Source organism: Centruroides sculpturatus, unplaced genomic scaffold (assembly GCF_000671375.1).
Source record: "Centruroides sculpturatus isolate CEXI.00-Female unplaced genomic scaffold, Cexi_2.0 scaffold12, whole genome shotgun sequence".
In the NCBI taxonomy this organism is placed as follows: Eukaryota; Metazoa; Arthropoda; class Arachnida; order Scorpiones; family Buthidae; genus Centruroides; species Centruroides sculpturatus.
Genome location: NW_019384438.1, coordinates 625,778 through 651,153, shown reverse-complemented (window position 1 = coordinate 651,153; position 25,376 = coordinate 625,778). Strand labels below are relative to the sequence as shown.

At 26.1% G+C, this 25,376-nt stretch overlaps 1 protein-coding gene across 3 annotated transcripts in view; it reads right to left on the bottom strand.

Annotated features, from left to right (window-relative positions):
- Positions 1 to 3,296: 3,296 nt before the first annotated feature.
- Positions 3,297 to 25,376, bottom strand: part of LOC111620023 (endoplasmic reticulum mannosyl-oligosaccharide 1,2-alpha-mannosidase-like) — a 39,381-nt gene continuing 17,301 nt past the window's right edge. Inside the window, exons 1-10 of one of the 3 annotated variants that reach the window (XM_023361867.1) lie at positions 12,807 to 12,914; positions 6,105 to 6,338; positions 5,977 to 6,031; positions 5,722 to 5,907; positions 5,502 to 5,650; positions 5,220 to 5,408; positions 4,957 to 5,144; positions 4,757 to 4,880; positions 4,489 to 4,683; positions 3,298 to 4,417 (exon numbers count right to left, since the gene is read on the bottom strand). In XM_023361867.1, the coding sequence (XP_023217635.1) occupies positions 4,055 to 4,417; positions 4,489 to 4,683; positions 4,757 to 4,880; positions 4,957 to 5,144; positions 5,220 to 5,408; positions 5,502 to 5,650; positions 5,722 to 5,907; positions 5,977 to 6,031; positions 6,105 to 6,338; positions 12,807 to 12,836 (1,713 nt within the window). In that variant the 5' untranslated portion in view covers positions 12,837 to 12,914 and the 3' untranslated portion in view covers positions 3,298 to 4,054. Of the gene's footprint in view, positions 4,418 to 4,488; positions 4,684 to 4,756; positions 4,881 to 4,956; positions 5,145 to 5,219; positions 5,409 to 5,501; positions 5,651 to 5,721; positions 5,908 to 5,976; positions 6,032 to 6,104; positions 6,339 to 12,806; positions 12,915 to 25,376 lie in introns of those variants that run through there. The other 2 variants (XM_023361866.1, XM_023361865.1) reach the window with 2 other exon arrangements.

Genomic DNA, 25,376 nt, shown 5'->3' with positions numbered 1-25,376 from the left:
ATCTGGAAAGGGGAGCAAAACTTTTAGGGGGACCAAACGCCCGAGTTTTATGTAACGCTATGTAACTTGCCCGAGATATCTCGGGCTTGGGGTTAGGTTAAGGAAAAAGTTTGTTAGCGAACCCTTTGTTAAATATTTCGAATATCACCACTGATAATACGTATATTTTAGACTTCAAACTCACATTTGAGTTATAAATAAACACTTGGCTTTATTTCCATCATTTTAGTTGAACTAAAATGATGGAAATAAAGCCAAGTGTTTATTTATAACTCAAATGTGAGTTCGAAGTCCAATATATTCGCAAAACACGGTTTCGAAAACAACGTATATTTTAATATATTTTTTAAAAGAAACAAAACCACTGAGAAATGTTACGTGTGTTTAACAAGGTTCGGAAAACTTTGAAAATGTTAACAACGGGTTCAGCCAAACCTCTGTGATATCACCACTGTATACCATAATGATGGTTATTATATTGTATGTAATTATGTTATCTTTAAAGTTTTTGTATCTCCTTTGTAAATGACTGATTGATATCATATTATAATGAGTAACTCCTATTGGAAAAAAAGAGGACTGTGTAATTTATCTTAGTTAAATAAACTGTCTTTTAACAAAGGATTATCAAGTCTTATCATAAGATGGCTGAGGCAAAGTGTCAGCCTATACTGTTATGGGACCAGAGATTTAGTTCAAAACAGGTACAAAGTTCAGTATTTCTAATTTAATTAACACATTTCATTTCTCTATGTAGTCTCCTTCATATTTGATACAGATATGCCTATGTTTAATAAATTTCAAACCTGTCTGTGTAGAAATCTTCAGACTGTTCTTGAAACCATTTTCCTTGCAACAGCTTGAAAATCTTCATCACGTGTGAAATAAATTTCTTTGGCCTGTCTCTTACAAATAGGAAACAACCAGAAGTCTGAGAGCACCAAATCTGATCTGTAAGGAGAGTGGTCAAGAACTCTGTACAGCTTTTGATATGAAAACACTGATATTGGGTCTAGGCCAGGCAAGGCCAACATATGGCCTGTCTAATGAATTTATGTGGCCCGTGATCAATCTTTCAATATTAGGTACTGAAGTCTGAACAGATCGATGAAAAATTCTGATGCCTAAAAAAAAAAAAAAGGTCAACAACTCTGTGCGTTTGGAGTTAACCCTCTATTACAAATCTCTTAAGTATAGCATAAAGTGTTGATAAAGCATGATAATGTGAAAAATGTATCTGTAATCTCTACAATAATAATAAATAAATAATAATAAATAAAAATATTTTAAGGTTTTCCCTAAGAAAAAACTTTCCATCATATCTCTAGGTTTTACCATAAGCGGCCCATGAAAAAAGTTTTCTTTCCAATTCGGCCCTGGGGCAAAAACTGTTGGCCACCCCTGGTCTAGGCTGTCATATTACTGAATCATTGGCTTTGTCCATAATTCCAGTACCATAAACTGCAATTGATCTTGCATGAATTTCTTTGAGAGAAACATTTTCATGAGTTAAAAGCTCTGTAGCAAATCATTATTTGATAGATGCAGTTATAAGTGGGAATAAATAGGGCACACAACTAAGTCAAATCACCTATAAAAAATTTTGAAGACTAACCAGACTCCAAACTGGATATATAAAGTAGCAAGCTAGCACTTTTACCATTTCTGCACTGTGCTGTCTATTGTTATTATTTTTAATCATATCTGTAATAATACAACCATTTTCTTGACTGGTGTAAACTCAAACAATTTGATCTCATCAGTGGCATTTTTCTTTACTTTCAACTTCATTATGGCAATTCTTGAATGAAAGTATCAATCTTAGAACAAAAATATTTAACAGCTCCATAAAAGTTTTTATTTCAACATTAAAGTAATTACTCAAAGATTTTTTTTTATATTCCCTTTTTTGACATACTTTAGTTGTGTACAGTACTTTCAATTTTTAGCCCTTTTTAATTTTTGGTTGATTATTCTAAATAAATTTTCTTTTATAAATTAGCTATAATGTTTCATAAATACAAAGTAAGAGCCTTAACACTTTTTTTAGCCTTAAAATATGTATATTTGAAGGCTAAAAGAATATATTTTTGTAATATATTTGTTAATCTTAAAATTTAGCTCTCCTACAAAATATGGGAAAATGCATGTAGGGAAATGTATTTTTCATGTTTTGAATTCTCATGTTAATATTGAGATAATTAAAAAAAATCATCAATTCATTATAAACAATCTGCTACTAATAAAGTGACCAATGAAGTTAAGTAAATAATGACTTTGGCTTTAATTGATAAAATAGTCTAAAATTTTATAATCTAGTCTAAATTTTAATGCAAAATAAAAATTAGNTGATGAATTCAAATGACTGAACACATTGGATAAAAGCCCAAAATTCTGCTAAATTAATTTAATTAGCTATTGCTGGTAGTTTTCAATTATTTAAGCAATAACATTAAAAGTATGCTACATGTAGCTTCTAATATTTTCAAAAATCATTTGATAACATTATAGCTAAATTCATCCAATGAATTATATTATAATCAAAAAAGCCAATAAATACAACTGTTTAATCAAATTATATTTACTCATTTTTTTCATGTGATTTCTGATAAAATCTATGAAATATTTTAGATAAAATATATTTCCAAATGTATTAAAATAACAGCAAAAGATAAATAGTTAAGTTCCAGAGTCTATCAAAAAATTTGAAGCTACTTGAAATACATTTCTTTCTAAAATATTCCTTATTAAATAAAAACTTTATAATAACAATTCTTAGACTTAACCAAATCAGAAATTAATAGAGAATATTAATATTCCAATACCAGTAATTTTTATTATCAATATTATAAAGAATGACCCAAAAATTAGTTAACAATGTGTGTTTCAGGTTCATTAGTGAATATGAAACAAATTAAGTTTACAATATTGGTATAAACCCGATAAAAAATAAATTAACAACAACGACAAAAAAATACATCTGTAGTTAATTATAATTCAATTTTTACAACAATTAACTGACTTTTGGGCTACCCCATATACATATAGCACACAGTACATTAAGTTTGTAATTAAGCAAATACTGAAATTCTAAACAAAATGATCTATCCTTAGAAGAATGGCACACAATAATTGTACTTTTATAAAGGTTAATAAAATTTATAGGTTAAAATTAAAAAGTCACATAAAATCTAAAATTTATAATAGGTTTTACCATAAGCGGATTGCGGACATCACTAATAGTTGTAATAATTTTTATTTTAACAGTAAAAATAAAAAACACTTTTTACTGTTTTTTATTTGTTTTCAGATTAATTATTAAGAAATCAATACTTCTTAACAACAATTTATCATACATTTAACACATTAAAACATTTACAATATATTGATACATTAAATTGTATAAAATACATATCGTGTAAGAAATAAATTTACAATCTATATAAATGGCTACAATATTTTTAACATCAAATATAAACCAGAAACTTGCTTAAAAGGTGAAATTTACTTATTTACTGTGATTAAAATAGTTTCAATGCCAATTTTTTTTAAATATAATTTCTGTAAAATTTGTCCTTATTTGTTCTTCAAAAACAACAAATTTTTATATTATTTTCACACTTGTTCATTTTTATATACCAATTTTAAAACGACAAAATGAAACATTTTTCCTGAATTTTTAGCTGTCAATAGGAACAATTTTCCATTACAACATGATTATAATTATTTATGAGATAGATTCATCACTTGTCAAACCAATTTAATGTGTAATGTTATATTTTTAAATAGTGAGGGTTGAAAACAGTATCAAGACCGGAATTTTCAAAGAAGATAATGGCTTTTATTATTAATAAATGGGGTTTAACTCCATTTGTTTTCAGTTTTCTTGTACACAAGGCACATTTATTTTTACATCATATACAGGTTGAATCTGTACATTTAAATCTTTATTGTCCAAACTTGACAGTTTCAAGTCTTCTTGACTTAGCACCACAATTCAGTCTGGATCACAAAAACAGAATTTATATATATATTACATATATATAAACATTTTTTATAAATGAGTTTGCAATGATTTTTTGTCATCTTGGGAATAGATTGGAAGGGGGTGAGCTTCTGTATTGTAAACATATTTATCTAGAGAATATTGATTTTGATTGTCACTGAATAATAAATAAAAATATTTTAAGGTTTCCCCTAAGAAAAAACTTTCCATCATATCTCTAGGTTTTACCATAAGCGGATTGCGGACATCACTAATAGTTGTGTAGCCACCATCTTTAACTTTTGTATATTTTTCAAAGGCTTGAAATATCTTCCATCCCCATTCTCTATATGTTTCATTGTGTGTGAAGTGATAGAGATACCAAAGACTTTCAACAGTTTCTGGACGCAAGAGATTATGTGCATCATTACTCTAAAATATACAAAAGTTCTAATATAAGAGTATTCCAGAAATAAATTTGAAATGAAAAAAAATTAACTCACCTTGATAATTATATCACTGCTTCCTTGTGGTTGTAAATTAAAATATACTATTTCTGGACTAAGAAATGTTGCAGTCTGTGCATACATTTGATAACATGTTTGCATGAGATCAAGAGCTAATTGGAAATGTGAAGAAGGCAACCCATAATGATATCCTAGTGCTAATGTTCCAGGTAAATAGCATACCAGATGGTCCTAAAACAAACATTTGTTGCTTGTATGTAGCATTTAATTTAAATTCAAATTTATTTTATTATAGAAACTTTACCATTTTTGGACTAAAATTATGTCCATTTAATAATTCCCCAATGAATGCCAATCGATTTGGTTCTGAATAACGTAGTAAATGTTTACTAATTCCTCCAACTGCTTGCAAATAATCTTCTTTTAACCTAAAATCATTTTATTAAATTTGATTCATCATTATACTTTTTTTAACACAATTTTTTAAAATCAAATTATGCATACCAATTTTCAGTTCTTCCTGTCTGGATCCACTGCTTAAGTAGATATTCATAGTAACTATCAGCTCGTGCACCTAATGTGAGGGTAGACAAACTTCGAAACTGTCCAGTTTCTGCATTAATAAACATTGGTACCAAGCCATCCTTTTTTGGTAATGTATGGAGTAATTTTGACACTTTAGATACTGGAACCTATTAAATATTTTCAATATTTATAGAGAATATATGATAAAAATGATAAAATGTGAAAGGATTTTTCATGATTACCTCATATTTGGAATTTCCCACAATCCTGCTAAGATCCTTAAATTCTAACTGTATTGCTGAAACTTCAGAAACTGAACTATCTTGTCCCCAAGTAGGAGCATGTGCATGACCTGTCTTCAAATTAATATCTGAATATGGGATTCCGGAAGGAGAATTAAAGCATGGAAGAAGTCTATCAGCAAGATCAATCTAATACAAAATTCAGTAAAAAAAAAAATCAATAATTGAAGTCTTCCTTATAACAAAATTTTCCTAATGAATTTTATTTTTAGATATATTTACTGCTTTATCCAAAAATATCTTTTCTTTGCTTAAGTGATATGCACCGAGTAGACCACCAAAGATACGTATAGTTGTTTCAAACAAATTGACATCTTTGTTGATATTAAAATCTAATTTTTCTTGGACCCACTGTTTGGCTTCTTCAAATTCTAAAATGGAAAAAAATTAATTCTTTAATTATTATAGTTATAAATTTTGAATAATCTTATAAAATACTCACCTTCCCTTAGATCCATCATATACATCATATCTAATGAATCAATTAATGTTAAACCCACACCATACCAATTATGATAAGATTTACTAATTGGTTTTAGATGATCTTGTCCCCAAGCATATTCTTTGTATGCTTTCCATGCATGTTTAAATGCTCTAACAACAGCTTTCTGTTTTTCATTTATCTGATCTATAAAATAATTATCATCATCTTATAATATTTTAATGAAGTTTTATAGAGTTGAATTAGAATACTTACTTGATTCTCTAATATCTATAGGAGGAACAATTTGATTTATAGATTTCTCATCAATCTACACAAACAAAATATAAAATGTCAGTAATTTTTAAATATTAGCAAAATTATTTTATGTTATAAATAAATACCTGTACATTGACATTTTCTCTGTGTTCAATGGAAGGAATGAATATTTGGTTTCCCTTGGAATTCACCAATTTATTTGAGTTATGGGAAGGACTGTTTGGATCATAAGGAATGGCTGAGTGTTTTTTTGAAGATATTTCCGACAACAATGGTAGAAAAACTAAGATTGATAATGATGTGAACAAAACAAAGATACAGATAACATAACGTTGTAGACGAGACAATTGATTCCACCACTGAAAAAATAACTTGTTAAAATAATAATTTTAAATTATTTAATGCATTCAATTTTAAATAAATAACTTATGTACATATAAAACAACCAATCTACTTCTCTTACAGTAACACCAAAATAATACTGAAAAATATTAGTCAAGCATTCAGAATACACACTTATCAAAAATTAAAAAGATTGAAGTCACAGTATAAATTACATTATCAATTTTACAAAGTTTTCACTTATTCACATCTTAGACTGTAGGAGTTTAATAAACAAATATTGTAAAAAAGATCATTAAAATTCACAAAAAGTTTCAAAGTGACAAAAATAAGGTACTAAATTCATTAAATTTCTACAATCAAGGAAACAACAGGGTTAATTTACAATTTTTTACTGTTATGAAAGTTAACTGCATTAAGTTAATAGTTCTGACAGAAGTTTAGTTAAAGGAAAGATTAAAATTTCCAGATTCTGGCAATAGCCTACAAGAAGAAATATGTTGAGAGTTTACTACATTTTACAATCATTTGAAATTTTCTTCAAATTTTAAACTTGTTTTCACAAAACATGAATTTTTAAATTCCTATAATCAGAAAACTAAAATAATTAAATTATAAAGAATTAAATCTTAAGTTTAAATGAAATATTTAAGATATTTAGATATATATTTATACTGAAGAATTTCTTCCATACTTTTGCAATAAGTGACCTTTCTTTTGAAAGGTTCTCTAAACAAATTAATGAATGAAATCATACACAGCAAAGTATCACAAGCTTCTTTATCTTTTTCATTATTAACTCTCTCAACAAAAAGTTCTTTAATTAATTTAAAGACAGTTACTCGAGAAATATACATGTAGTGTTGCCATAAAACAAAAGACACTCAAGGTTTACCAATGTTTAAAAGATTCTGAGAGCATTTCATCTAAAGAATTGAATAAACCCAAATTTAAAGCCAGCACAGGATGATTTGACAGATTCAAGAAGAGATTTTCTTTGCATAATATGAGAATTGTTGGAGAAAGTGCATCAACCAATACAGAAGAAGACCAAAGATTTCTCAAAATTTTTTCCAAAATTGTAGAGGAGGGCAATTATATAGCAGAACAAGTCTATAATGTTGATGAATTTGCTCTGCATTGGAAAAAAAATGTCTGGCAGGACATACAGTGGGTGATCAGTTAACGAACATAATCCGTTCCAAGACTTTGTTCACTATCCGAATTGTTCGTTAACCGATTATCGATTTACCATAGGTTTCTATGGGAATTTGATTAATTTGTTCCGGATACCCCCCAAAAAATAAAAAATATATACTTTCTTACTACGTTTATTCATATGTAATAATAAAAATATATATATACACGGTCTTCCATTTTTATTAGTCACGTTTTTCCGTTTGTGGGGGTTAAAGAATCTGTCCAATGTCGATTGCTTTTCTGTCTTCTTCATGATTTTTCAGAAGTAATGTAGAGATCCCTAGGCCTATTAACCTCAACCTGGTTTGGATGCCATTTAAGACTGTTGTTCTGACATCCTCCCACTTCTTCAAAAAATCTTTAATAGCAGATATCGGCATAAATCTGCATTTTCAGAAGAAAATGTAAAAGAATTGTTTCTGTCAGAAATATAAAAGACTGGAATTACAAGGGAGAGTTTCAAAGTTCGGGAGAATACTATCTGATCAGTATATACTGGGTAGAATGTCGATGTCGACGTCTCCCGCACTCCGAAAAGTTTTGAATTGTTGTCTGAAGACAAAGGAAGACCAATCGGTATTCATTATTTTACGTCGCTTCTTCTTGTGTTTATTCAGTGAAGTGTTCATTATCCGAACATGTGTTCGTTGTCCGATCATAAAAATTTTTCACGAAAGTGTTCATTATCTGATTTGTTCGTTAACCAATCACCCACTGTATATTGCAAAAAATGAAAAAGACAGAATAACTTTGGTTTTGTGTTCTAATGCAGCTGGAGAATATGTAACTAAGCTGATGTTAATTAATTGTACATTAAATCCATGTGTAATGAAAAACGTAGAAAAATCAACACTTCCTGTTTACTGATGAGCCAATAAAAAAGCATAGATTACATGCGAAATGTTTCAAAATTGGTTTTATAACTCTTTTGTATTGGAGGTTGAAGATTATTTACAATGAAAAAATATTAGTTTTAAAGTTTTGTTACTGATGGATAACACGCCAGGCCATCCTATAAATTTAAATCATCCTAACGTTAAAGTGGTTTGTCTGCCATCCAACACACCATCAATTCTTCAACCATTGGACCAAGGGATAATACAAACATTTAAAACTTTTTATTTACATCGTACATTTGAAATGATTTTAGAAAAAATTGATTGTAATTCGAATGCAATGGTTCCGCAAATTTGGAAAGAATTTTCAATACTAAATTGCATAGAAATAATAAACATGTCTCTTAAAAAACTGAAATCTTCGACCCTCAATGCCTGCTGGAAAAAGTTATGGCCAGATGTCATTATTACAGCAAATTCTCCAACTCCATCAGAAACAGATGTAAATCATGTAATAACTGCTGGACAAAATATTGGTGGAGAGGGTTTTCTTGACATGAATGAGACAGATATCACCAAATTAATTAATTACAATAAAGATATTGATGAAATCAAATCAATAGAATTAGCAAATTGTTCTCATTCTAGTAATGATGAGAAAAACTCAGTCCAGACTTTTAATGTGCCAAAGCAACCTTTTGAGTTTAGAAGATATAAATAAAGGATTACAAATAGCCAAAACATTAGAAACACATTTTATGACAATTGATCCGTCAATAGAGCAGTTTACAGAATTTAAAAGAAAATTGAATGATTATATATCCCCATATTTTCAATCTAAAAATGATCTGGAGAAAGAACTGTTTTTAAATAACAATAACAATCAAGATGAAACTATGGACTATTCAAGCGATGAATCTGTACAACCAATATTAACAAAACAGCATTGTTGGAACCTATTTGTTGATACTTCAAATAGTGAATAAATGTTTAATAGTGGAGTGCATATTTTTATTTTTATTAAAAGTTGAATAAAATTATCTTCCTCTTATATCTTTAAATGTGTATGCATTATTATTTTTTTATAAACTGCTACTTTTTTTAAACTGTCAGTTTCACTGTTCATATTTACTTTTCTAAACAAAAATCAGAAACTATGTGAAAATGTTAAATTTATCTTACGCATTATACGGGACTGTTTAATCATGCTGTATGAGCACTAGTTTCAATTTTTTCATCACATTATACGAATTCGCATTTTATGGGAGTGCATTATATGGGATTCTACTGTACAAAGTCCAGAAAATATTTATAAAACATTTAAATTTTAGATTGACTTATAATACTTTTAGAATGTATGTTTTTTAATTTTTCAACATAGTCATCATGGACCTCAATGCATTTGATAAGCCTAGAAATGAGTTTCTTGATGCCAACATCATAGAAATCTGCCTGCTCTCAGTAACCAGGTCATAAAACTTCTTTTCAGAGAGATGTTCCTTCAACTTTGGAAACAAGTGATAATCACTTGTTGCAAGATCTGGGCTGTGCAATGTATGTTCCAAAATTTTCAACTTGAATGTCTGCAACAACTCATGTGATGCAAGCAGTATAAAGATGGGTGTTACATGCAATAGGACACTATTTTGTCATATTTTGCCTGTTCATAATGTCATCACCATAAGAATTTCAGTGGCAGTTTATTCTTTAACACAAAGGAATCAAATCACTGAACAAACCTTGCACTTGGTGGAATTACAAATTGACACTGCCATTTTAAACACACTGAAAGTATAACAATGATGCAATTAAAATCAAGTGACTCACACCCTAAAAGTCATGGCAATGCAACAAAATTAAAAACATTTCCTTAGATTTCTACTAGCTTCATATCTTTACTTTCTGAATATGCCTCATATATCCTAAGCATTTACAATGGATTAAGTCAGGGGTCACCAAACTATGGCCCTTGAGGTCAGTTCATCTGGCCTGCCACCATACTGTGCCACAAATGAGCTAAGATATAATTATTTATATGGAAATATCAGACTGTAGATGAACTTACTATGTAGAAAAAATTAAAATAAATGTATGTAAAAATCCCAAAATTAGTCCAATCTGATTTTTACATTTGACAGTATTATAATTTTTAGGATAATCAGTGAAATAAAATATTTGATGATTTTTGCGACTTTGCATATTTCAAGTGCTTTTTGTGTAAGTACGTGCAATGAAGTTTCTAAGAAAAGCAATTATGAGCTTGCTGCAGAATTCTTGTTTGTGTATTGTTAAATAAATATGTCGGTTTTCTTTATTTTTTGTATTCAGTATACTATATTGAACAAAATGGTTATGCAGCCCACACTCATCATTCTCTCAGTTATCTGGCCTACTGTGAAAAAGTTTGGTGACCCCTGGATTACATAATGTAAAATTAAACACATTTCTATACCAGGAAATAAATATCCATATATTGTTTCTGGATTGAAGGATAATTTTTTGAAGTTATATATAATACTTCTACAATTAAACTACTTTAAAATTTGAGTCTCAAAAAATGTTCTAAATTATAAATAACTACCTGGAAGGACCCGCTTCGCTGGGCAAAAAGTAACGATAATGAAGATTAAGATAATTACATTATAGCCAATCTTACCCGTTTTCACAGAATGCAAGAATTAGGTCCCCCGTTTCCAGACTAATTAGAGAATTTTTACGTCCAGTCAAACAAACAATTTTCAATTTGATCAATTTTCTGGAACGTTTACAATCGTTCTATAATCGAACCAATTCGAATTTGAATACAAATTCAAATTTAAAACGGTTCGAACATTTTTAAAATCGAAATAGAAAATCTTCCACTTTCAACCACTTTCAAGCCCATATCTCCCGCACCCTTATAGCTATCAAGACGCAACCACCATAGTGCACGAATGGAGACTTGGGGCTACTACCACATACAAACACCATTCATGTGCAATGTGTAGTTTTGGCTGAAAAGTGAAATATAGGGACACACATGTCCATTTTTATGTATATATATATATATAGATTTATTCTGTAAGATTTTAGCTATAAATTTATTAGAATTACAAAGTGATCTTAAGATCAACTTGTATAATCATATTTCTATACAAGAACCAAATACAATAGTAAACAGTTTTATTCAGTTCAAGGACTTCTACATCTTATGAGAATCAAATTAAAATACAAAAGTTACAGCAAAACCATAAAAAACTTAGCATAAAATTCTTGTTTGGTGCTTGGAATGAAATAGCATTCCAAAACAATTTTGAATCATTAGAATTAATTTTGGAACTACAGTAAAACTTGTGTAAATTAGAAATCCACAGTATTGAATATTTTTTCTGGTTTAGCAGGTTCCCATTTTGAATAGGGTTTTCTTATGTTAAAGAAAAAGAAACATGCTCTGTTATGAAGAATTTTTCCCATTTAGATAAGTTTCCATTTCATTCAGGTTTTACTGTAATTATGTTTCAAAGATCAAATAAACAAATTTTATGTTATGGACCTGATGTTGGACTATGAATTAGGTGGCTGAAAATGTCTACCACTACATTAATAATTAATAACTCTTTCTAGAAAAGAAGTGAAGGTTTTTATTTACTTGGAAAATATAATAATAAATTTCTTAATAAATATAATACATTTTTTTAAACGATTAATTTGAATTAATTACTGGCATTATCTTAACAGAAAGTGAATAATGTAAAATACAAATATAATTAAATCTATTGACTTTAACATGTAGAAATTAAGGTTACATAAATGATACTATCCCAGTCAGAGAGGTAATTCTTTAACCTGTACTCTTGCTATTTTATTTTATTTCTTGTTCATTTTTTTATATTTACAATTATATTAAAAACTAAATTTTTCATTTTCTACTAAGTGACTTTTATATTTTATATAATTTTGTTCTAGAACCTGATGATGGCTATTTAAGATGGCTAAAAATGTTCATTTCTTATAGATACACTGCTGAAATATATTTATTATGACTGGATGATTATAGAATTATTATTGATGATTAGTATATCATTATCATTCACTAATTCATATTAGTTGACACGTTCATTTTGTATTCACTATTTATACTTTGAAATGAAAAAAATAAAAAATTGCTAATTATTTTTAAAATTTGGTTTTGACTTCCTTTGCAATGATTCAATAATTATATTTGAAGGTAAATATTGTAAATCTACAGTTTTGAATAGTTACAAACATTTACATCCATGTAATTTAATACAGCCAAATTCAAAGACATTTTAAGAATTTACATTTAAATCATTTATTTTATCTTTAATAAAATTTGAAAAGGAAAGGAAAAATATTTGTTCTTTTATTTGTAAATTTTAATTACTAATTAGTAGTGTAATAAAGTAAATTACAGAATAAAATATAAAATATGTAACAGAAAATTTATACCTTTTTTACATTTTCCAGCAGTGTGAACATTTTATATTGTAGTTAGTTTCAGCTTACAAATTCAATATACATATAATGTAATTATATGACAAATATATTTATATGTATAGTAATTAATTAAAATTTATTCAAGTCAAAAACATTTTTAACAATAACATATTTATAACAAACAATTATTAAAAACAAATAATAATATTGTAATTTATTATCTGTTTAAACTTGAACTTTAAGAAATTACTTACATAAAAATAAGAATGATGATGGCTATTTAAGATGGCTAAAAATGTTTAATGTTTAATAAAAAAAATGTTAAATGTTAAATCTAGTAAATAGTTAAATAGTATATCCACAATGGAGTATACTATTTAACTTACAGACTTATTTAAAGTTTCTAATACTTCAATATGTTATAATTATAAATATTTATTCAAAACTAGTTTTATGGCCATTTCATGTTGTCCTTAATTGTTTAATAATGAACAATTTTCATAAAGTTATTTCTGTTTTAAAATTATATTTTTTCAAAAAATACAGAAAAATAATGAACAAGCAGTAATATAAATAATTAATGTGATTTCACTTATTTATATTCAAATTACAATATATATTTCTACTTCACTGCATCTTAGATAAAATTTACAGAATTCTTAATTATAATTTAAACTAGGTTTACAGATGGCAAATTGCCAGTTTATACCTAATTAAATCAATTTTAGAAGGTAACGCTGTTTATTAAATTGTACAAGGCAAACAGTATAAAAGAACTTTTGCTCATAATAATAATGATTTCTAATTTATAAAAAAATCTAGCTGCATTCAAAATATAAATAAGAATAAATTTAAATATCATCATTAATAATGAAAGAAGAAAACAGTAATTACTGAGTGATGAATTCAAATGACTGAACACATTGGATAAAAGCCCAAAATTCTGCTAAATTAATTTAATTAGCTATTGCTGGTAGTTTTCAATTATTTAAGCAATAACATTAAAAGTATGCTACATGTAGCTTCTAATATTTTCAAAAATCATTTGATAACATTATAGCTAAATTCATCCAATGAATTATATTATAATCAAAAAAGCCAATAAATACAACTGTTTAATCAAATTATATTTACTCATTTTTTTCATGTGATTTCTGATAAAATCTATGAAATATTTTAGATAAAATATATTTCCAAATGTATTAAAATAACAGCAAAAGATAAATAGTTAAGTTCCAGAGTCTATCAAAAAATTTGAAGCTACTTGAAATACATTTCTTTCTAAAATATTCCTTATTAAATAAAAACTTTATAATAACAATTCTTAGACTTAACCAAATCAGAAATTAATAGAGAATATTAATATTCCAATACCAGTAATTTTTATTATCAATATTATAAAGAATGACCCAAAAATTAGTTAACAATGTGTGTTTCAGGTTCATTAGTGAATATGAAACAAATTAAGTTTACAATATTGGTATAAACCCGATAAAAAATAAATTAACAACAACGACAAAAAAATACATCTGTAGTTAATTATAATTCAATTTTTACAACAATTAACTGACTTTTGGGCTACCCCATATACATATAGCACACAGTACATTAAGTTTGTAATTAAGCAAATACTGAAATTCTAAACAAAATGATCTATCCTTAGAAGAATGGCACACAATAATTGTACTTTTATAAAGGTTAATAAAATTTATAGGTTAAAATTAAAAAGTCACATAAAATCTAAAATTTATAATTATAGTTTTCATGTCTTCAAATATATTGTGATTTACAAATTTATCAAGGTTTTAAAATCAAAATATCTACACATTACAAGAATGAAAGTTATCATTAAATTATTTTTTATCCTTTAAATACTTATAAATTCTTAGATATAAATTAAATGATTCTTGAGATTCATATAATACAAATAGTGCAAATCTAGTAAGCACATGGCAATGTGCTTACTAGATTTGCACTATTTGTACATTAATTTTATTCTATGCACTAAATTTTATTCTAGACTAAATTTAAGATTTAATTAAATAATTTAAAAAGATATTCCTAAATTAATTAAATGTATTTAATCATTAAGTTTCTCCCTAAGAAATTTACCTTCATACTACATTCATCAAATTAATCACTAATTTAATAATTTAATTTTTTCAAATTATTTTGTTACCTGATTAATTTAGAAGTTAGATTCTTATTTTTTAAATATAGTTTAAGAGAAAAAATCATAAAATTTTAAATTTAAAATCTTATAAAAGTAAATTTTTTATTTAAGTGCTTTATTAGTAAAATATCAAATTTTCTCAATAACTTCAATGAGTTTATCAACATTTTATGATTTTAGTTTTAAATATTTAACCAAAAAAAAATCAATCTGTTACATTTGTGTATGTATACAGAGTAAATAAAACTCCATTCCAACATTTTAGGATAGATTTCTGGGTAAAAATAAGCTTAAAATCATCTTTAAATGTTTTTTAAAACCCACTTTGTTTTTGAGATCTGATCTGTCAAAATACCATACCTTTCAAATTCCTTCCCAAAGCACTAACACGAGAGTTGTCAACTTTTTAAAGTAATTTTGTTTTTTTTTTAATGCTTCTGTCAACAGCTACAGGTAAGTAATATTTGCCCAAAGAAACCATACAGTAATAAATGTACAATATATAAAGCCTTATCCATTTTAAGATTTTGCAGTATCCATCCACTTAACAGTAAAAAAAAATGTTGTAAAGTATATTTTTCAATATAAATTTACTTTTTTAACTTTTCTTTTTTTTTTACTTAAGTGTTATTTTTTATACTGTACATTTTGTATGAAATCATCTTGTTTAGATTGCACAATTTTTAAATCATCTTATGTAATATAAGAAATAATATCAAGAAAACTCTTTTATCAATTTCTTAATTAAATAAATAAAACAATTAATTAATCTTATTTCAGAAAGTCATCTTGAAATAAGATAATTTATTTCAATGATAAATAGTAACCAAGGATACATAAATAGCTTTGTTAGTGTTAGAAATGTTATTAACTTTTAAGTATATTAAAAAAATTTCTACAAATAACAGAAAATAATTCAACCAAAAGTTATTATACTGTACAGTAAAATTTGTGTACACCAGAATAACATGGTACAAAATTATTTTTCCATTTTGAATTAGATTTTAGTATTTTTTTCTTAACTATTGAAGAAGTTCTTGTTTTTTCCAAGAACTTGTGCTAGGTATTTGAATAATAAGAGTTCTTGGATATAATCCTTATAAGAATATGAGCTAACACAATGCTGAACAAGCCAATTCAAATACCAAGAACTAGTCTCTCATTCTGCCATTGGAAATTTTAATTTCATTACAGAGACCAAGTTATTCTGTAATCTGACTTCTCAAAAAGTTTAATACTCCAATTAATTATTTATTTCAATCTGTTGTATCTGTTGTATTCTCAAGTAAACAATACATACAAATACAGTACAATATTTTCTGAGAAAACACATATACTTATCCTTTTTTAACCCCATTCCCGATAACCCAGCATTTTCACAAACTCGGCCACCCTTCGGTCCACATTAGGCCGAGTTTGAGGCTCTACTGTATTAATCTTTTTTATATTGATGAATTTTTTTTATTAGATTTTCCAATTGATGATATATTTCTATTCCATTTCTTGGTAAAAATTCAGGTAAGTTTTTGACTATTTCAGGTAAGGTTTTTCACTAATTTGCAATTGAAAATTCAGATAATATTTTATTATTTGATACGGTTGAAATTTTCTATTATTTAGTTGGATATTTGCCATTTCAAAGATAGTCATGACTGGAAAATGATCGAATAGGTCGCAATTTAAAACTTGAATTTTTACACATAAGTGAGACAGCAATTCAGAACATATCGTAAGATCTATTACTGAACTTCCAATATTAGCAAGCAAATTCAGATGGATAGTCATTTTTTATTCTTCCATTTAAAATTATTACAGTAGAGCATCAATTATCCGACTCAATTGGGGACTGGGGTTGATCGGATGACTGAAAAAACGGATAACCGAAAAATATGAAAAAATACACTATTAGTATAATTATTAGTATATTAGTATATCCCATGTAATTAGTATATCGCTATTAACCTACTTTGTGTTGAATTTTCATCGATGTTAAGCCTAACAAAAATTTTTTAAAATAATAATCGTCGCTATTGTATCATTAAAAATTAGAAAGTTAAGCCTTGTTTAAATCCTGGCCCCCTTTTATGGTTGAGCCAATGTTGCCAGTTAAAACACGTAAATATAATATTAAAGTAGCCAAGACAGCCAAATATTGTAGCGCCACATCACTAGCAGACATTTGAATTTGCCGACTAGAACGGTTGGTGAACCGATGTGACGGTTGATCGGGGGGTCAGATAATCGATGCTCTACTGTAATTGCAGTTGAGTATTTTTTATTAATTGAAGCCCCAATCTGTTATGTTTATTATCTTTTGATTTTCGGTTAAAGTGGATTAGATTATTTGGTCCTTTATAATCTGAATCTATTAGCTGCGCAAATCTGGAATTAAAATCACCAAACAACAATACATAAGGAGAGATATTTTTCCATTTTTCGTGATTTTTGAATATTTCATTTAGTAAGTCGATCTGGTCAGGCGGAACATAAACTAACACTATAACAATTAACTTTTTATATAAATGTTTCATATCAGTATTATCAATTTGTAATAAGATTAGAATATAATTAGTTGCTTCTTGTATAAATTTTACGGAACCAATGTTTTTTCTTAATATCAGACAAAGTCCTCCATGCGGTCTCCCAGGTCCTATTGGTTTCTGTGCATCAGAAGATATAAAAAATAAAATGGAATATACAATTATAATTTTATTAACTGGTGTGACTAGCCAGGTTTCAGTTATACCTAAGATATCAGTATTATATAGTAATTGAAAAAATTCTTGAGTTTTTATTTTGTAGATTAAGCCTTGGCAGTTCCAGTTTTTGATATTTAAGTTAAGATTGTTTGAAATTTTAATATCTTGATCATTTTCACATTCTAATTCTAAATTAATTTATGTTATTGGGTTTTTCTGTAGAGAATACAACAAAAAATCATCAGTGTATACCAATTGATCCTGAATAACTATATATAATTTTTTGACAATTAATTAATAGATAGTCATCATACAGTTTTAATTGTAATCCTTGTTTCTTAAAATCTGTATAGTATTGTAAAAGTTTTTTTCTTCTTTTGTGAGAATCTTTGTTTAAATCAGCTGACATATTAATTTCTTGCCAATTTCCCAGTGTCTTGTTATATTTCAATTTATTAAAGGCTGCAAGGATTCTATTTCTTAATTGGTTTGATTTTAATACTATGCACTTAATTTGAATATTTGAATTAGGTATTGAGTATATACGTATTTACTATATCCTCTGATTCGCTGCAAATTACCTTCAAAGTATTAGAAAAAAATGTTGCTAATTCATTTTTAGTAATATTTTTAAGCTGATTTGTATAATCATAAATTATAATTTTATTATTATTCATAGTGTTAGTCATAGTATCCAGTTTATATTGAGTTAATTCATTTTCTAGTCTTAGTTTAGTAAATTCATTTTCTATTTTATCNAATACTTCAATATGTTATAATTATAAATATTTATTCAAAACTAGTTTTATGGCCATTTCATGTTGTCCTTAATTGTTTAATAATGAACAATTTTCATAAAGTTATTTCTGTTTTAAAATTATATTTTTTCAAAAAATACAGAAAAATAATGAACAAGCAGTAATATAAATAATTAATGTGATTTCACTTATTTATATTCAAATTACAATATATATTTCTACTTCACTGCATCTTAGATAAAATTTACAGAATTCTTAATTATAATTTAAACTAGGTTTACAGATGGCAAATTGCCAGTTTATACCTAATTAAATCAATTTTAGAAGGTAACGCTGTTTATTAAATTGTACAAGGCAAACAGTATAAAAGAACTTTTGCTCATAATAATAATGATTTCTAATTTATAAAAAAATCTAGCTGCATTCAAAATATAAATAAGAATAAATTTAAATATCATCATTAATAATGAAAGAAGAAAACAGTAATTACTGAGTGATGAATTCAAATGACTGAACACATTGGATAAAAGCCCAAAATTCTGCTAAATTAATTTAATTAGCTATTGCTGGTAGTTTTCAATTATTTAAGCAATAACATTAAAAGTATGCTACATGTAGCTTCTAATATTTTCAAAAATCATTTGATAACATTTATATATAGATTTATTCTGTAAGATTTTAGCTATAAATTTATTAGAATTACAAAGTGATCTTAAGATCAACTTGTATAATCATATTTCTATACAAGAACCAAATACAATAGTAAACAGTTTTATTCAGTTCAAGGACTTCTACATCTTATGAGAATCAAATTAAAATACAAAAGTTACAGCAAAACCATAAAAAACTTAGCATAAAATTCTTGTTTGGTGCTTGGAATGAAATAGCATTCCAAAACAATTTTGAATCATTAGAATTAATTTTGGAACTACAGTAAAACTTGTGTAAATTAGAAATCCACAGTATTGAATATTTTTTCTGGTTTAGCAGGTTCCCATTTTGAATAGGGTTTTCTTATGTTAAAGAAAAAGAAACATGCTCTGTTATGAAGAATTTTTCCCATTTAGATAAGTTTCCATTTCATTCAGGTTTTACTGTAATTATGTTTCAAAGATCAAATAAACAAATTTTATGTTATGGACCTGATGTTGGACTATGAATTAGGTGGCTGAAAATGTCTACCACTACATTAATAATTAATAACTCTTTCTAGAAAAGAAGTGAAGGTTTTTATTTACTTGGAAAATATAATAATAAATTTCTTAATAAATATAATACATTTTTTTAAACGATTAATTTGAATTAATTACTGGCATTATCTTAACAGAAAGTGAATAATGTAAAATACAAATATAATTAAATCTATTGACTTTAACATGTAGAAATTAAGGTTACATAAATGATACTATCCCAGTCAGAGAGGTAATTCTTTAACCTGTACTCTTGCTATTTTATTTTATTTCTTGTTCATTTTTTTATATTTACAATTATATTAAAAACTAAATTTTTCATTTTCTACTAAGTGACTTTTATATTTTATATAATTTTGTTCTAGAACCTGATGATGGCTATTTAAGATGGCTAAAAATGTTCATTTCTTATAGATACACTGCTGAAATATATTTATTATGACTGGATGATTATAGAATTATTATTGATGATTAGTATATCATTATCATTCACTAATTCATATTAGTTGACACGTTCATTTTGTATTCACTATTTATACTTTGAAATGAAAAAAATAAAAAATTGCTAATTATTTTTAAAATTTGGTTTTGACTTCCTTTGCAATGATTCAATAATTATATTTGAAGGTAAATATTGTAAATCTACAGTTTTGAATAGTTACAAACATTTACATCCATGTAATTTAATACAGCCAAATTCAAAGACATTTTAAGAATTTACATTTAAATCATTTATTTTATCTTTAATAAAATTTGAAAAGGAAAGGAAAAATATTTGTTCTTTTATTTGTAAATTTTAATTACTAATTAGTAGTGTAATAAAGTAAATTACAGAATAAAATATAAAATATGTAACAGAAAATTTATACCTTTTTTACATTTTCCAGCAGTGTGAACATTTTATATTGTAGTTAGTTTCAGCTTACAAATTCAATATACATATAATGTAATTATATGACAAATATATTTATATGTATAGTAATTAATTAAAATTTATTCAAGTCAAAAACATTTTTAACAATAACATATTTATAACAAACAATTATTAAAAACAAATAATAATATTGTAATTTATTATCTGTTTAAACTTGAACTTTAAGAAATTACTTACATAAAAATAAGAATGATGATGGCTATTTAAGATGGCTAAAAATGTTTAATGTTTAATAAAAAAAATGTTAAATGTTAAATCTAGTAAATAGTTAAATAGTATATCCACAATGGAGTATACTATTTAACTTACAGACTTATTTAAAGTTTCTAATACTTCAATATGTTATAATTATAAATATTTATTCAAAACTAGTTTTATGGCCATTTCATGTTGTCCTTAATTGTTTAATAATGAACAATTTTCATAAAGTTATTTCTGTTTTAAAATTATATTTTTTCAAAAAATACAGAAAAATAATGAACAAGCAGTAATATAAATAATTAATGTGATTTCACTTATTTATATTCAAATTACAATATATATTTCTACTTCACTGCATCTTAGATAAAATTTACAGAATTCTTAATTATAATTTAAACTAGGTTTACAGATGGCAAATTGCCAGTTTATACCTAATTAAATCAATTTTAGAAGGTAACGCTGTTTATTAAATTGTACAAGGCAAACAGTATAAAAGAACTTTTGCTCATAATAATAATGATTTCTAATTTATAAAAAAATCTAGCTGCATTCAAAATATAAATAAGAATAAATTTAAATATCATCATTAATAATGAAAGAAGAAAACAGTAATTACTGAGTGATGAATTCAAATGACTGAACACATTGGATAAAAGCCCAAAATTCTGCTAAATTAATTTAATTAGCTATTGCTGGTAGTTTTCAATTATTTAAGCAATAACATTAAAAGTATGCTACATGTAGCTTCTAATATTTTCAAAAATCATTTGATAACATTATAGCTAAATTCATCCAATGAATTATATTATAATCAAAAAAGCCAATAAATACAACTGTTTAATCAAATTATATTTACTCATTTTTTTCATGTGATTTCTGATAAAATCTATGAAATATTTTAGATAAAATATATTTCCAAATGTATTAAAATAACAGCAAAAGATAAATAGTTAAGTTCCAGAGTCTATCAAAAAATTTGAAGCTACTTGAAATACATTTCTTTCTAAAATATTCCTTATTAAATAAAAACTTTATAATAACAATTCTTAGACTTAACCAAATCAGAAATTAATAGAGAATATTAATATTCCAATACCAGTAATTTTTATTATCAATATTATAAAGAATGACCCAAAAATTAGTTAACAATGTGTGTTTCAGGTTCATTAGTGAATATGAAACAAATTAAGTTTACAATATTGGTATAAACCCGATAAAAAATAAATTAACAACAACGACAAAAAAATACATCTGTAGTTAATTATAATTCAATTTTTACAACAATTAACTGACTTTTGGGCTACCCCATATACATATAGCACACAGTACATTAAGTTTGTAATTAAGCAAATACTGAAATTCTAAACAAAATGATCTATCCTTAGAAGAATGGCACACAATAATTGTACTTTTATAAAGGTTAATAAAATTTATAGGTTAAAATTAAAAAGTCACATAAAATCTAAAATTTATAATTATAGTTTTCATGTCTTCAAATATATTGTGATTTACAAATTTATCAAGGTTTTAAAATCAAAATATCTACACATTACAAGAATGAAAGTTATCATTAAATTATTTTTTATCCTTTAAATACTTATAAATTCTTAGATATAAATTAAATGATTCTTGAGATTCATATAATACAAATAGTGCAAATCTAGTAAGCACATGGCAATGTGCTTACTAGATTTGCACTATTTGTACATTAATTTTATTCTATGCACTAAATTTTATTCTAGACTAAATTTAAGATTTAATTAAATAATTTAAAAAGATATTCCTAAATTAATTAAATGTATTTAATCATTAAGTTTCTCCCTAAGAAATTTACCTTCATACTACATTCATCAAATTAATCACTAATTTAATAATTTAATTTTTTCAAATTATTTTGTTACCTGATTAATTTAGAAGTTAGATTCTTATTTTTTAAATATAGTTTAAGAGAAAAAATCATAAAATTTTAAATTTAAAATCTTATAAAAGTAAATTTTTTATTTAAGTGCTTTATTAGTAAAATATCAAATTTTCTCAATAACTTCAATGAGTTTATCAACATTTTATGATTTTAGTTTTAAATATTTAACCAAAAAAAAATCAATCTGTTACATTTGTGTATGTATACAGAGTAAATAAAACTCCATTCCAACATTTTAGGATAGATTTCTGGGTAAAAATAAGCTTAAAATCATCTTTAAATGTTTTTTAAAACCCACTTTGTTTTTGAGATCTGATCTGTCAAAATACCATACCTTTCAAATTCCTTCCCAAAGCACTAACACGAGAGTTGTCAACTTTTTAAAGTAATTTTGTTTTTTTTTTAATGCTTCTGTCAACAGCTACAGGTAAGTAATATTTGCCCAAAGAAACCATACAGTAATAAATGTACAATATATAAAGCCTTATCCATTTTAAGATTTTGCAGTATCCATCCACTTAACAGTAAAAAAAAATGTTGTAAAGTATATTTTTCAATATAAATTTACTTTTTTAACTTTTCTTTTTTTTTTACTTAAGTGTTATTTTTTATACTGTACATTTTGTATGAAATCATCTTGTTTAGATTGCACAATTTTTAAATCATCTTATGTAATATAAGAAATAATATCAAGAAAACTCTTTTATCAATTTCTTAATTAAATAAATAAAACAATTAATTAATCTTATTTCAGAAAGTCATCTTGAAATAAGATAATTTATTTCAATGATAAATAGTAACCAAGGATACATAAATAGCTTTGTTAGTGTTAGAAATGTTATTAACTTTTAAGTATATTAAAAAAATTTCTACAAATAACAGAAAATAATTCAACCAAAAGTTATTATACTGTACAGTAAAATTTGTGTACACCAGAATAACATGGTACAAAATTATTTTTCCATTTTGAATTAGATTTTAGTATTTTTTTCTTAACTATTGAAGAAGTTCTTGTTTTTTCCAAGAACTTGTGCTAGGTATTTGAATAATAAGAGTTCTTGGATATAATCCTTATAAGAATATGAGCTAACACAATGCTGAACAAGCCAATTCAAATACCAAGAACTAGTCTCTCATTCTGCCATTGGAAATTTTAATTTCATTACAGAGACCAAGTTATTCTGTAATCTGACTTCTCAAAAAGTTTAATACTCCAATTAATTATTTATTTCAATCTGTTGTATCTGTTGTATTCTCAAGTAAACAATACATACAAATACAGTACAATATTTTCTGAGAAAACACATATACTTATCCTTTTTTAACCCCATTCCCGATAACCCAGCATTTTCACAAACTCGGCCACCCTTCGGTCCACATTAGGCCGAGTTTGAGGCTCTACTGTATTAATCTTTTTTATATTGATGAATTTTTTTTATTAGATTTTCCAATTGATGATATATTTCTATTCCATTTCTTGGTAAAAATTCAGGTAAGTTTTTGACTATTTCAGGTAAGGTTTTTCACTAATTTGCAATTGAAAATTCAGATAATATTTTATTATTTGATACGGTTGAAATTTTCTATTATTTAGTTGGATATTTGCCATTTCAAAGATAGTCATGACTGGAAAATGATCGAATAGGTCGCAATTTAAAACTTGAATTTTTACACATAAGTGAGACAGCAATTCAGAACATATCGTAAGATCTATTACTGAACTTCCAATATTAGCAAGCAAATTCAGATGGATAGTCATTTTTTATTCTTCCATTTAAAATTATTACAGTAGAGCATCAATTATCCGACTCAATTGGGGACTGGGGTTGATCGGATGACTGAAAAAACGGATAACCGAAAAATATGAAAAAATACACTATTAGTATAATTATTAGTATATTAGTATATCCCATGTAATTAGTATATCGCTATTAACCTACTTTGTGTTGAATTTTCATCGATGTTAAGCCTAACAAAAATTTTTTAAAATAATAATCGTCGCTATTGTATCATTAAAAATTAGAAAGTTAAGCCTTGTTTAAATCCTGGCCCCCTTTTATGGTTGAGCCAATGTTGCCAGTTAAAACACGTAAATATAATATTAAAGTAGCCAAGACAGCCAAATATTGTAGCGCCACATCACTAGCAGACATTTGAATTTGCCGACTAGAACGGTTGGTGAACCGATGTGACGGTTGATCGGGGGGTCAGATAATCGATGCTCTACTGTAATTGCAGTTGAGTATTTTTTATTAATTGAAGCCCCAATCTGTTATGTTTATTATCTTTTGATTTTCGGTTAAAGTGGATTAGATTATTTGGTCCTTTATAATCTGAATCTATTAGCTGCGCAAATCTGGAATTAAAATCACCAAACAACAATACATAAGGAGAGATATTTTTCCATTTTTCGTGATTTTTGAATATTTCATTTAGTAAGTCGATCTGGTCAGGCGGAACATAAACTAACACTATAACAATTAACTTTTTATATAAATGTTTCATATCAGTATTATCAATTTGTAATAAGATTAGAATATAATTAGTTGCTTCTTGTATAAATTTTACGGAACCAATGTTTTTTCTTAATATCAGACAAAGTCCTCCATGCGGTCTCCCAGGTCCTATTGGTTTCTGTGCATCAGAAGATATAAAAAATAAAATGGAATATACAATTATAATTTTATTAACTGGTGTGACTAGCCA